The 13,948-nt window shown below is 41.6% G+C and overlaps 1 protein-coding gene across 3 annotated transcripts in view; it reads right to left on the reverse strand.

Moving 5' to 3' along the window:
* Positions 1–5,068: 5,068 nt before the first annotated feature.
* ANKRD29 (ankyrin repeat domain 29) overlaps positions 5,069–13,948 on the reverse strand; it is a 54,447-nt gene continuing 45,567 nt past the window's right edge. For all 3 annotated transcript variants that reach the window (XM_059409364.1, XM_059409362.1, XM_059409363.1), the window contains 2 exons: positions 12,349–12,447; positions 5,069–7,482 (listed from right to left, as the gene is read on the reverse strand). In XM_059409364.1, coding sequence (XP_059265347.1) covers positions 7,399–7,482; positions 12,349–12,447 — 183 coding nt within the window. In that variant the 3' untranslated portion in view covers positions 5,069–7,398. The remainder of the gene's footprint in view (positions 7,483–12,348; positions 12,448–13,948) is intronic.

Raw genomic sequence — 13,948 nt, forward strand, 5'->3', positions numbered from 1 at the left:
GAAGCCGCCTCCGTGACTTCAAAGTGCAAGGTGAAGCAGCAAGTGCGGATAGAGAAGCTGCAGAAGATTGAAGGTCATTAACGAAGGAGACTACACTAAATAGATTTTCAATGTAGATGAAACATTCTTATATTAGAAGATGATATCTGGGACTTTGATGGCTAGACAGGAGCAGTTAATGCCTGGCTTCCAAGTCCAAAGGACAGGCTGACTGTTTCAGGGCTATTGCAGCTGGTGACTTTAAAAGTGGAAGCCAGTGTCATTGACCCATTCTGACAATCGTAGGCCTCTAAAGAATTATGCTCAATCATCTGTCTGGGCTCTAGAAATGGAACAGCAAATCCTGGATGACAGCTTGCGTGTTTACAACATAGTTTATTGTATATTTTAAGCCTGCTGTTGAGATCTACTGCTCTGAGGAAAAAAATAAGAAAAAAAAAGGTTCCTTTAAAAATATTACTGTTCATCGGCAAATCACCTGGTCACCCAAGACCTCTGATGAACCATGAGATTGTCACTGGCATGACCCATGTTTCCCCCGGACTCAGGAAACACCTAGAAGCTTCTAACTATCAATTTCATCTTTTAGAAACTAACCAACAAATTGGAACAGGAAGAGAAACATTTGAGCAGACCCCATGCCTGCTCAGATGAATCAGAAAGTGCCCTACCAAGTTACCTCGGCTTTGTCATCTTTATTATAATGTTAAAATCTCCTCTGAATATTCTATCCCTCCCCACCTCATAAAATGAGTCTGCTCAACCAGGTTTGGAGAGTCATTCCACATGATCTCCTTGCTTCTATAATTAAAGGTAAGAAGACTTTGTGAGGGAGCCCCACCGGGTGTGGTTTCTGTCTATAACTCACCGAAGAGTGGACGCACATTGGTTCTGTAACAAGATGAATGTGGTTCACATGCCTGTTAACACAACATCCAATCTGCAGCCCATGGGTTAAGGAGTCATTTTGAGTTTTAAGTCTTATTATTGAAGAAATACATTTCATGAGGCTATACTTTCCACAGATAGTGATTCTCTCTGATGGTTCTGGACGAAGTATTTTGAAAAACTTCTGGAAAGGATTCACCATTCTATTTTTTTGTTGTTGTTTTTATTTTTTATTGTTTTTCATTTTAATTCCAGTATAGTTGACATACAGTGTTATGTTGGTTTCAGGTGTAGATATCATGAACATTTTATTTATGAATGTATGTATGTATTTATTTATTTTATTGCTAGTTACCATACAAGTACATCGTTAGTTAGGATTCACCATCCTAAATGCTATTAAGAACATTTGTGATTCATGGGAAGAGGTCAAAATATCAACATTAACAGGAGTTTGGAAGAAGTTGACTTCAACCCCAGTGGGTGACTCTGAGGGGTTCCAGACATCCGTGGAGGAAGTCACTGCGAATGTGCTGGAAACAGCAAGAGTAGCAGCATTAGAAGTGGAGCCTGAAGGTATTGCTGCATGGCTTCAAGTTCATGATCAAACTTGAATGGATGAGGAGTTGGTTCTAATGGATGAGCAGAGTGGTTTCTTGAGAGGGAATCTACACAGGGTGAAAATGCTGTGGACATCATGGCAATGACAGCAAAGGGTTTAGAATGTTACATAAACCTAGTTGATCAAACAGCAACAGAGTTGGAGAAGACTGACTCCAGTTTTGAAAGAAGTCTCGTTGGTAAAATGCTATCCAACAGCATCACACACTACAGAGAAATCATTCGTGAAAGGAAGCGTCAGAGCAGCAAACATCACTCACTGTCATCTTACTGAAGAAACTGCTGCAGCCACCACCCCCATCAGCCAGCGGCCAGACACATGGAGGCAAGACCCCCGCCCCCCGCAAGAGCTCAGATGCTGGTTAGCAGTTTTTAATAATAAAGTATATTTTATTTATTTATTTATTTTTATTTTTATTATTTATTTGACAGAGAGAGATCACAAGTAGACAGAGAGGCAGGCAGAGAGAGAGAGAGAGAGAGAGAGGGAAGCAGGCCCCCTGCTGAGCAGAGAGCCCGATGTAGGACTTGATCCCAGGACCCTGAGATCATGACCTGAGCTGAAGGCAGCAGCTTAACCCACTGAGCCATCCAGGCCTCCCAATAATAAAATGTATTTTAATTAAGGCACCTACATTGTTTTTAAAGATATAAAGCTATTGCACCCTTGAGAGACCACTGTGTAATGTAAACATAGCTTTTATATCCACTGGGAAACAAGACAATTCACATGACTTGCTTTGCTGTGATACTCACTTTGTCGGCGTGATCTGGAACCAGACATATATATCTTTGAGGTATGCCCGTACTTCCTTTCTCGGTGACAAAGTAGAGGCAGTGCTTTCTGATAGATGCCAGCGGTTCCTAAAAAATGTTAGGATTGGCTTCCCAAATACAGTTCTACCTATCACAGCTAGAATCATTACTTGACAACCATTTATTTTCATTTAACATTAGCTCCAGGTCCTAACCAGTTGCCATCTTTGTCTTTTCCAACTCAGGGCTAGAGGGCACATAGCTCAGTGGTAGAGCATTTGACTGCATCTCAGGGCTACAGTTCTGCATGGCTGAACAAGCTCACCAAGGGCAAAGTTGTGGAGCAAGAGTCTGGAATTTGCCAGCCCTTGTGTGATATGGTCACACACCGCTTGGGGTTTGTTGCCCACCCTCCTGGACTTCTTTGACTTCCTCCTCCCTTGATAAGTGTTTCACTTCCTGCTTTTGTCCCTTTCATCTCATTTCCTAGGCGGACTGCCCTTTATCCTTCAAAATCGCTTCTCAGGTTTTTCCCCCTCTCCCCAGAGTCTCCCTGGGGACCTCATTCACCCCCTGACTTTGACCATCACTTCTATACACCTGATGCCTGAATCAGTAGAAACAGTCTTGTCCTAAACATCAAGCTGCTGCTTCCAACTGCCTTCTGGAATCTGTTTCACACATTCTTTAAACTGAACCTGTCCAGACGCTCTCTCTCTGTCCCCACCCCAGTTCTGCTTCCCTCCTTCTCACCCAGTTATTGTCACCATCCACCATGTAAGCCTTGGGAGTGGAAAAGAATCAACATAACAGACCCAAGACTACTAATGTTAGAAAGTTTGCTTACGAGATTGACCATGGGCTGGCATCTGGGGACTTGACAAGTAACAGTTCCCTACACTGACCTAAAAGCCTTCCCTTAATGACAATGGCTTACCGTGCCTAACCTGTTTGTACCCAACAATGTGTTTTATGCTGAATGCCTGTTTTCCTTCTGAAAGTCTGGGATTTTGTTAAATGCTAGACAGAGGATAACTATGTGACCAGCTCCCAGCTGAAAGCCTGGGCAAGTCTTTAATGAGCTTCCCCAGGAGACACTTGTCAATGTTGCCATGTCTCATTGTGAGAGGAATTGAGCTCCCCCTGCGAGAATCCACTGGAAGAATCCTCTGGAAGACAACTCTTGTGAGATTGAACCTGGTTCCCTCCATCTTCTATTTCTCTTTCCCTTTGCTGGTTTTCTTATATATCCTTTTTCTGTAAGCCTAGCCATGAATATGACCCCATGATGAGCCCTGGGAGTCTTTCTAGCAAATCACCCAACCTAGGGAAGGTCCTAGGGTCCCCTGCCACATCTTAGTATAATCCTAACCCTCTTTGCCTTGATCTCTATGTTCAATTAATCACCAGTTATCATTAGCTCTACCTCTAAATTTTAATTTTTTTTTTAATTAAAAAAACTGTTTTTAAAGTGTTAAAGTAATCTCTATACCCAAACTGGGGCTCAGATTCAACCCTGAGGTCAAAAGTCACATGTTCCATGGACTGAGCCAGCTAGGCGTCCCTCTACCTCAAAATATTTTAAAAATATATATTAATATATAAACACATATATGTTTAATATATAAACATATATTATTATGTTTAATATATAAACATATATGTGTTTATATATTAATATAATAAATATATTAAATATATAAATAAATATAATAAATGTATATATGTGTGTATATATATATATCCTGTGTTCACCACCCTCATTGCCTTGAGGTGACAACTGTGACTGCATCTGGGCATCACTCCCCTCTCTTTCCTCCACTATAGAAATGAAATCCCCAAGATTGGATGGAGAACAGCACCAAGCCAATGTTATGAGGAAGTTTTCTCTCAAGGCCAGTTTCCTCAGCTGCAAGATGTAGATAGGGTAACGGCTGTTTCGTAGTGTGGCTGTCAGGGGTTAATGAGAAAATGCATATGAACTCTTAGGAGATTCTCTTTGTAAAGTGCTTAGCCTGTAACAATCCTTCTGTTTCTATCACTGTAATTCATGATCCGCAGACCACACCTGGTCACTACCCTTGAGTGAGGTTCAGTCAGTTCTAGCCCTGAAACCATTTTGTGCAACTGGGACCTCAGTTTTCTTACCACTCTAATCTGCCCACCCCAAAATGCATCTCTGTGGAATCCCAAGTAGACTGCCGTTGGCGCCAAGGGTGCTCTTTTCCTCTGACTAGGTCTCCCACGTGGGAGAACGATGAGACAAAGCTTTCTTGTGGTTGCCAAGGATGGGGGCAGCAGGGAAGGGAGCCAGAATGGTCACAGAGTTCTCCAGATACATGATGTTACCAGACAAATATTTACGGTTGTACGAAACCATCGGTTACTGCAGACGACAAAGCCACTGCACGGGACTGAAGAGCCAGCAGCAGCACGGGCAATAAGATACAAATTAAGACACACACATGTCAGTATATGAGGTGATGGGTGTGTTAACTAGATGGGGGAATCCTTCCACAATGCTTACAGGTATCAAGTCATCACAGTGTACAAGTCAAAGTTTCTGTTTTCAGAGTCTTTCATGACTCTCCCAAGACTTTTTGTCTGACCTTGTGGGATCATTATAAAAGTTCTCCACAGTTAAAACAATGAAATCATATAGCTTAAAGATCTACTCAGGCTTCCAAATATCAATGTATTTATTGACAAAGCTGAATTACTCACTTTGAAATTCCATGCTATTAAAAATCACATAGAAATAACTAACTTCTGATTAAAAACAAACAGGAACAAGCAGCAAAGGTAAGTTGGGTAGTACATTAACTTTATTTTGAATTATAACATGGAATATGTCATCAACAAATGGATGTAAGGAAAACTTTTACAATTCAGTTAACAAATGATTTGCATAGGAACTGCTAGTTCTGTCTTAAGATGCAGAGCTCTTTGAATTGTGAATTAGATTAACATAAAATAAGAATCATAATAATTAAGAACCATTTACCTGTGTGCCAAATAAATGCAATTTTATTTCAAATAACAGACTTTTTGTTCAGTCCCTGGTGAGCAGTTATTATAATCATCTTCCCTGCTATGGATAATGTCATAATCTCATCCAGAACAAATGTGATCCTTCTAAGCTAGAGACCTCTTACCTATAGTAGGAAAACCTCCATTAAGTATTGCTGAAGCTACTAGATTCATTTTTATGGCCCTAAAATTGATCAAGAACATTTCTCACTTAAAACAAATGTCAAGGACAACACATCTTAGTGAAAACGTTGAGTTTGTGATTTCAACCCATTTTGTCTTTTGGAACTTTGTTATCAGTGTCCATAATACTGTTTTGATTTATATCAGTGATGAGCAACCAGTTTTGGCCTGAGGGCTAACAAAGGGGGAAACATAGAAAGCATTTAAGGCCACACTCTCTTCCCCTTCAAAATGAACATAGTTTTATGAAATTCCCATGGGGGAGAGTGTATTGGTATTATTTTGCTAAGTAAAAGGAAGTCAGTGAGGAAATTGGCACTGCTTTTTAGCTACTAAAAGGTTTCTATCCAGGTATTTTAGCAATACAGACAGAACTTTCTAATTTTTTTATTCCGAAATTAGATTGTGGACTTGTTGCATAGTTAGGCTTAGACATGTCTGGGGGTTCTGTGGCCCATTACTGCCTTTGCTTGTGACATTAATTAAAGTAAGCTAATTTGTGTTGATTGATTATTTTATTGATCATAACAAACTTTAAGGGAATATCCTCTAATTTCAAGAATTATATTCCATCATTGACTGACTTAAAGACAACGCTTTTAGTGAGAACCACTGCAAGCTGGTTAAAAAAAAATTGGAGGACTGCATTTCCTTCCATCTTAACATGTCTTTGCACAGAACATTGGCTGGAAATCAGAACAGAATGTGAAAAGAAAACTAAAGAAGTATTTAAATAATAGAAATATCATCAGCGTTTATTATGGTAGATTATAGAAAGATGGTCTAATTTGTGTGTGTGTGCAATTAGGCACTGACTGAGGCATTTAGACACCATTGGTTATAAAATACATTGAACATAAATTTTGACTCCCCTTCAAGGAATAATTCAGTAAAACTTGGGTTTCTTTTTTGAAATCAATCAGCTCAAGAACATGCATAGATGAACATTATTAAATACTAATGACAGTCTTTTATTGCTTATACTCCTGCAATAGAATAGCAACATATTGTACTAGCATATGACATTTCATCCAAACCTCAAAGTCATTGTGTCAAGCAACAGGACTGCACAGCTTATTAAGCCTACCAAGTTATGGCATGGGAAGCAGACTCCCAACAAAAGAACCAAAATAAAAGTTCAAAAAGACAAAGCCTAAATTTCCTGTTTCCAAATTTGCCACGTACATCTTACCATACCTACAATATTGATTCTAGGTAAATATGATTTTTTTTTTCTTTACGTGTTAGGAATGAGATGAGGATCACCTCGCAAATAAACAATCTGTCTTTTTTATAGTTCAATAGTCCATCTTGGAAAATCACATCATGGAATGTCAGAAGTGGCTCTTTAATGTGAATTTATACATCATTGCTTCCAAATCAACATGGTAACGATCTTTGGGTAGAAGAAAACATTTTACACTGGAATAACATACATCTATGTGTAAAATACAAGGGAACTATATCTTTTAGCACTCTTACATTTGAGCTATATCTTTTAGCACACTTACAATTAATGCAAAAGCAGAGTGCTTTGATTCACTGAAGATCAGACTTTCAGTCTTTTAAAGGCTTTTGTCATCTTGTTTAAACCTCTTCCATGGTTTAACTCTAAGAGTTTAACCGAGAGACCCAACTTAGTGTGGTTTAAAATGAGTTTCTGTGGACTCCATGAGTCTGCCAGGCCCCACAGTGGTGGGGTTAAAGGCCAGTGTGATTAGTTCATGTGAGGGTAAGGGGTCCCTGAGCCTTTCTGTTCTTGACTCGGGGCACAGAGCCCAGCTCCCCTAGGTCAGGGACCCAGGGTGGATATTCTGGGCATTTCCTTGCTTCAAGGAATTTCCAACACTATTTGAAAAGCAATTTCTTTTTGGACAATGTGATTAGGGTTTCAATCTTTCAGTTGAATATGGAACTAAGTTAGCTCTTCCTATGTCCTTCTTTACTTCGGAGGAGACGCAGTATACGTTCATTTTTGGTTAGTTCTGCTGGAAGTTCATTGGCCTCGAAGAAGAAAAGATAGACATTAGTGAATTCCCACAGTTGGGATGGTTTTAGGGTCTCCAAAGCAGGGTCTCTGACTCCCCTTACTCCTCCGCTGGCAAAAAACCCTACTGGACTCACTCTTATTTTAAAGCCTTTAAGGTCTCCTTTAATCATATAAATATCATCTGTTATTTTCTTATTTCATCATTAGAGTTATTTTTCTTTCTAAGCCATATCTCTAGTACATTGATCTCCTGGAGGCCAGCATCCATGTATGATTAATCATCATATCCTCATTTCTAGCCCAATCCCTGGTGCATCTAGTACGTGCTCAATAAACACTGGTAATGTTAAATTTGATATTTTATATTTAATTAGTATGGGGCAGTGTGTCCACTAGGGACTTGAGACTAAGGACAGGTATCTGTTGAAAAAACAGAGTTAAGAAACATTTAGAGAATAAGAAATACCTGGTCAAGAACAGCTTCTGTGGCCACCACGACCCTCCTGACACTAGGGTTTCACTGAATGGCCTTTCTTCTCATCATGCTGTTGAGACACATTCCTTACCCATTTATTTCATGAGTGAATCCTTATCCCATGAAATAAATGTAATGGGGCAGTGGTTCTCAAACTTTTTGGTCTCAGGACCTTTTTACACTCTTAAAAATTAATGAGGATCCCAATAAGCTTTTGCCTTTAACTTCTTAGAAATGAAAGGAAGAACATTAAAAAACCCCTTAATTCATTAAAAATCATAAATGCACTACATGGTACTATAAATGACATGAAAAACAACCACATTTTCAAAAACAAAAAAGCTAGGGATAAGAGTAGCATTGTTTAATAGATCTGCCTATCTGTTGAATGTGTAGCTTACTCGGAGACATTTGGATTTTCTTATCTGCTTCTGTATCTAAGCTATCGTTGTTTCGGTTAAAGCATATAAAGAAAATTCAGCTTTGCACAGATAGGTAGTTGGAAAAGGAAGGAAAGATTTTAACAGCCTTTTCAAATCATTGGAGATATTGTTCTTTGATGCTACGCTCATACTAAACAAAGGACAATTTCTTAAAGGAAACTGCAGTGTGGAATCTGAAACCATACCAATGAACTTTTTACATGGAAAAGCCATACATCTATCTATCTACAGCTGGTGTTTTCCCCCATGTATGATTTATAACATCACACACTAGCCAATTGGAAAATATTAGTTCAATGAGTTATGCAGATCTTCTAGATGTGGACACACGGGGTCATAAAATCTCCAAAGATTACCTTCATTAATATTAGCGCTGATTCATCAGAAAAGCCTGTGAGTTTAAGAAGCTGTCAGGCTCACATGGTGGATACCAGTGGTTCTTCGAAGTAAAAATGGCACTTTGTGAAAAGGCACTTGGCTCACTTTGCTATTCTAATGATGGCCCTGAGATAACCATGCACCTGAGTAGAGACCAGGAAGGCCAGATGCATACTTCCCATTGCCTTACATAGAATATTAAAAAGATGTGTAACAAGGATCCAGATTTAATAAAATTGAAATTGTTCACGGCTTCATCAAAGATGTTCTTAAGTAAAACTGGTATGTGTGTGAAATAATTTACAAAATCTGTAAAGTAACTCACAAGGTTGTGTAAAATAATTTGCTGGTACAGTTTATACCCCTGCTGGCAGGTGTCAGGGGCCACTAGTTTCAGTCACCGTTAGAGCAAATGTTAGAAGCAACATTTGCTCTAGAAGTTAGAGCAAATGTTAGAAGCACCGTTAGAAGCAGATTTTCACTGTGCTTCTACACCATTAGAGCAAATGTCAGCACAGTGAAAAGGGTAGATGACATCTTTGTATTACTAAGTGTATTGTTTTGACTTCTTAGACCTCATGAAAGGGTCTTACAGGCCCTCAGGGGTCCACAGACCATACTGAGAACTGTTGTTATAGATGAATCACGGGATGTTCTCAGGATTTCAGGGGAGGCAGTTAAAGGGTAGAAAGGCACCCAGAGTACAGGAGAGGGCTTGGATGTAGATGTTACTTGTCTCACATACTTTTTCCTCCCAGAGTCACACCTGGAACCCCCTGCTTTACCTGAGACCCTGATCCTAGGTGAAACTCCTGAAGTCCCTTCCTTCTTGGTTGGGTCCTGCTCTTTGGCCCGCACATGCTAGCTGGGACTTCATTTGTCGGGAGTTATGCACAGAGTCGCTGGGAATTATGTTTGCCACAAATGGTCTGCCGCACAGCGTGTCCTGTGGCTGCCCCCCAACCCACCACAAAGGACCCTTGATGCTGATGCTGTACTGAATTGTGCAGGAGATGACTATGCTGTGTTGCTGTAGACCAGAGGCCCCTCAGGCCTTGGAATTCTACTATTAGTTCCTGCAGGCCTAATGCCTGGCCCTGCACGGAAATGCTCCCAGTAGACAGATGTCAGCACCTTCTAGTCTCGGAGCACACTCAGGAATGACAAGGCTGTTCCACGTGGGTTACTGAAGCTCGGTGAGCAGGCTGCCAGGCAGCCAGAGGATCCTCTATGGTCAGGAAGAGGAGGAGATCTAAGAGGCTGTACTTTACCAATAAGCTTCCTGAGTTATAGTTCCCATGTGTAACCTTTATCACTGAAAAAAACCCTTATATCCTCAAACTGTGTAGTCAACTTTTGATTAATCACATTGCTGTTCTGGTGTCCTCCATATAGTTCTAGAAACCTGGTCTCATGCCTCCTCTCTCCAGGTTGGTCCTCACTGAATTCTCAGGTTGCTGAGGTTGTGTGGACTATTATGATGGCTGATGCCCCAGGCTAACCCCCAAAGGCCATCTTATTCATTATGGGGCAGGACCACAGGCCCATGTTCACGATACCACAGCATCAAAACACTCTCCTTCCCAACCGCTCTTGGGACAAGCTGTGTTCTTAGATCGCTCGGCCATCCTGACGGGACAAGCTGTGTTCTGAATCTTCAGTTGGGAGTATCGGGAACACAGGGCCTGCACCCATGGGGACAGCTGCGGTGTGGGGAGTAGCTATCAGGCCCATCGGTTACCCTGTCCTGAGGCCTCCATGTCGCAGTCTCAGAGAACTCCACCCCTGCAGCAGCAGATTGCTTCTGTATTAGCTTAGAAGTCATTTCCTCTGGGAAGCTTCTAGTAGCATTTATTACTTCCCTGCTGACAGCGCTTGTCACTGTACTACAATTTGTTTGTCTTTATTCTTCAGTAAACTCTGAGCTCTTTGAAGGCAGAGACGAAGGGAACTCCATCCACTGTAGTCTCCCCAGTACACAGCACCGCGCGTGGTATCTAGTGGGTCCTCAGTGTGTGTTCAATGAAGGAAGGCAAAGAATACCCCCTCAAGAGTCCTGGGTGGCTGCCCAAATCCCAACACCCTTGCTTCTAGAGCTATCTCTAAGAGGCTGGCTTCTTTGGGGTGGCTGGTGGATGGATGGGATGCGGGTAGAACTCCCTGGCAACAACTCCCAGCTCTCTGAGGGCTGCTGGTGTATGAAACTCCAGCATGAGCAGCTCTTCCCTATATCTCTATATTTTCAAGAGTATTTTCAAGCTTTAGGGACAATCCAAAGTCCAGCATTTTGGTCACTGGAAATTCCCCATAACCATGATTGCTGAAGTCCTAGGAGACAAACAAAGAACTGCACATTGTTTCAGTTTCCATAAGCTACTGGATGGCATAGTGAGAAAGATCAATCTCTTTAGGAAGTCTGGGTCCAGGGTCTAAAGATAAGTGTACAAGTCTGATTTCAGCTGCCTTATCACACAGCCAGGCCAGCTAATGGAAAACAAATTGGGAGTATCTCAGGAAGAGATAAGCAGAAGCGTTACATCTTCAAGTACTCTAATGGCAAGAACGAGGAAATAATAATGCCACATGCTAAGTAAAATGAAAATAAAAGAGACTCTTGGCATGTTGTCTAATTGCACCTCTTAATGGTTCCTTTCCAAAATGTCATGAAAAAGGTTCTGCGTGTTTGCTTTTATTATTAAAGAAATTAACACAGGACTAGATACTTATAAAAGCTCTAATAGTATAGAAGTATAAAGTGAAAACTGCTTTTCATACCTCCCTTGATGGATAAGCTCTGCTCCTACTTCCTCCTTTAAAAGTTCATAGTTCCATGTTTTCTCAAGACCTGCCCTACGCTGCTCTCCTCTCCCGGGTTCTACACTTGACTGTGCACACAGATGTCGAATAGGAAACAATGGGCATTGAGCATCTTCCCACCTCCATGTTTGACTTAATTGTAAACTAAGGATGTTGGCCTATGAAAGATATGGATTAGTTTGGAACAGCAGTGCCAAGTCCCATTAACAGTAGAATAGCATTTCCCCCAAGAAGGTGTCAAGATATGCACGTTGGATGTATGCAGGATGGCAATAAACTACCAGAATGGGGACGTTCTTAGGACACTTCTTTGATGACACAGCCCCATAACTATACTCCCCGCCCCCTGTCCTGGGAGGGCTGCACCACTGTTAGCCCACAACGGCCCCTGCTAGATATGGGATTTTCAGCCTAATTTTCTGGATCTAGATACACTGCTCGTTCCTACCTACCAACAGCCTCACATGCTCTCACGATGCCCAGGTACGAAGAGAAGGGATGGGGGGGGCGGCCTGAGTGATGAGACACCTGTGAGAGCTTTGCTCTCCTTCACAGTCCCTTTCGAAGGCCCATCAGCATGTAATCATATCCTCAGGTCCGCAGCCCACAGTGAATGGGCCTGTGTAAGTATTGCCAATGGCCCTTTGCAAGTGACACAAATCTGCCCAGGGGGCACGGGATGGGTTATCCGTGGCTTAGGTAGAAACCGCCTTATCTCTGCACAGGTGCCCAGGGGAGTTAAAAGATAAGGAGGGAAAGGCCAATACCTTGTTTCTCAGGGCTGGGTCCGCCCCTGCTTCCAGGAGCAGCGCGACTGTTTTAATATTCCCACTGAGCACTGCCGCGTGGAGGGCTGACGTCCCATTCTAGGAGAAAACGACAGTGTGTGTCAGGAGTGGGCTCACGGCCATCAGCACCGAGCCTGGCTTTCAGCATAGCCCAGCCTAAGTGAGGAAACTAGGGTCAGAGCTTTGCTCTTCCTCACAGTCCCCCACTTGAGGGCATGTCAGCATCTAATAGAGTGTCCTCAAGTCCCCAGCAGATGGTCCAGGCAAACACTGCCAACATCCTTTGGCAAGTGAAACAAGAAATCTGGCCCAGGGTACACGTGACTTCGCGATCAGTCCGTCAGTTTTAAACATATTAGAACTTGCTGCAGCAAAAGTGATAATGCCACATTATTTTATTTTTTCTTCAAGGGCAACATACACAGTTTTTGCACTTCCAGCGAGCCTGGAGAAATGGCTGGTCAACCAAGGGGCCGACCTGTCAGCCCAGCTACCTGCTCTCCATGCACTGAGGTGGGAGGGAGCACCACTGTGGGCTCACAGGCTGTCAGCACGTGCAGTGAGGAAACCCTGAAGCCCCGAGGTAGAGCATTCTTGAGCATGAAAAGGGCCCATTGGTTGGGTTGCTGAAATTTTATTAAATATACTGCAAATATCTACTAAACCAAGGAAGCATCGGCGTGCAACACATAGCCAGATTCTGGGAGGGGAGAGGAAGAGAATATAACAAGCCTGACATAAGAATGATGGGCAGTCACATGACATCTGTTTCAAAAGATGGATATGTCTACAAGCTATTTATAATAATAATAATAATAAAAAAACTATTTTCTTAATTTATAAAAGAATAAAATATAATGCCTACAGAAAAATTCCAGCAAAGTAGCATTTTCCTTTCTAAAGCAGCATGTTTACTTTTATAACATGTATGACAACTCACTTGTCTGGTGATACTTCACTCATCTAAATATTCACCAACTTGTCAACTTCATCTATTTGTAACATGGCTAAGAATATAATACCAAGCCAAAAAAGAGCTCTTTGAAACACCACTAGATATTACAAAGTCCATTTCTGAAGCTCATTTCTTTCATTTGTAGAGCTCCCTTTCACAGACCATTTATTCTTACTTTACAAACAATGTTAATGAATGTATCTTTCCTGCTTCTGAGCTCATGGAAGATTAGAAGTTGGTCACTGGGACGGAGAGAGGGGCCAGCATTCTGACAGGAGGCCTGTATCAGCTGATCAGAGGGATAGAGCCTAAACACATAAAGGTTAGATATAGAGTGTCCCAAAGCCTCTGGGATCATTCAAGGACAGGTTGACTATTTTATGTGTCAATAAAGCGAGGGCTAAGTGCTAGCCAGTGTTTCAAGTTTAGAACAGGTTTCCTGTCCTCAATTGAGGAAAACAGTAATGTAAACTAGGGGTCCTCAAACTGCAGCCGGTGGGCCAAATTGAGCCTGCCAATTGTTTTTCTATGTCCTGGCAAGCTGAGATTAAAAAAAAAAAAAATGAAAAGATGAGTACTACATAAAAATATGAAATTCCAGAAATACAATCCATTCAAAAAGTG

This window comes from Mustela nigripes, chromosome 8 (genome assembly GCF_022355385.1).
Source record: "Mustela nigripes isolate SB6536 chromosome 8, MUSNIG.SB6536, whole genome shotgun sequence".
In the NCBI taxonomy this organism is placed as follows: Eukaryota; Metazoa; Chordata; class Mammalia; order Carnivora; family Mustelidae; genus Mustela; species Mustela nigripes.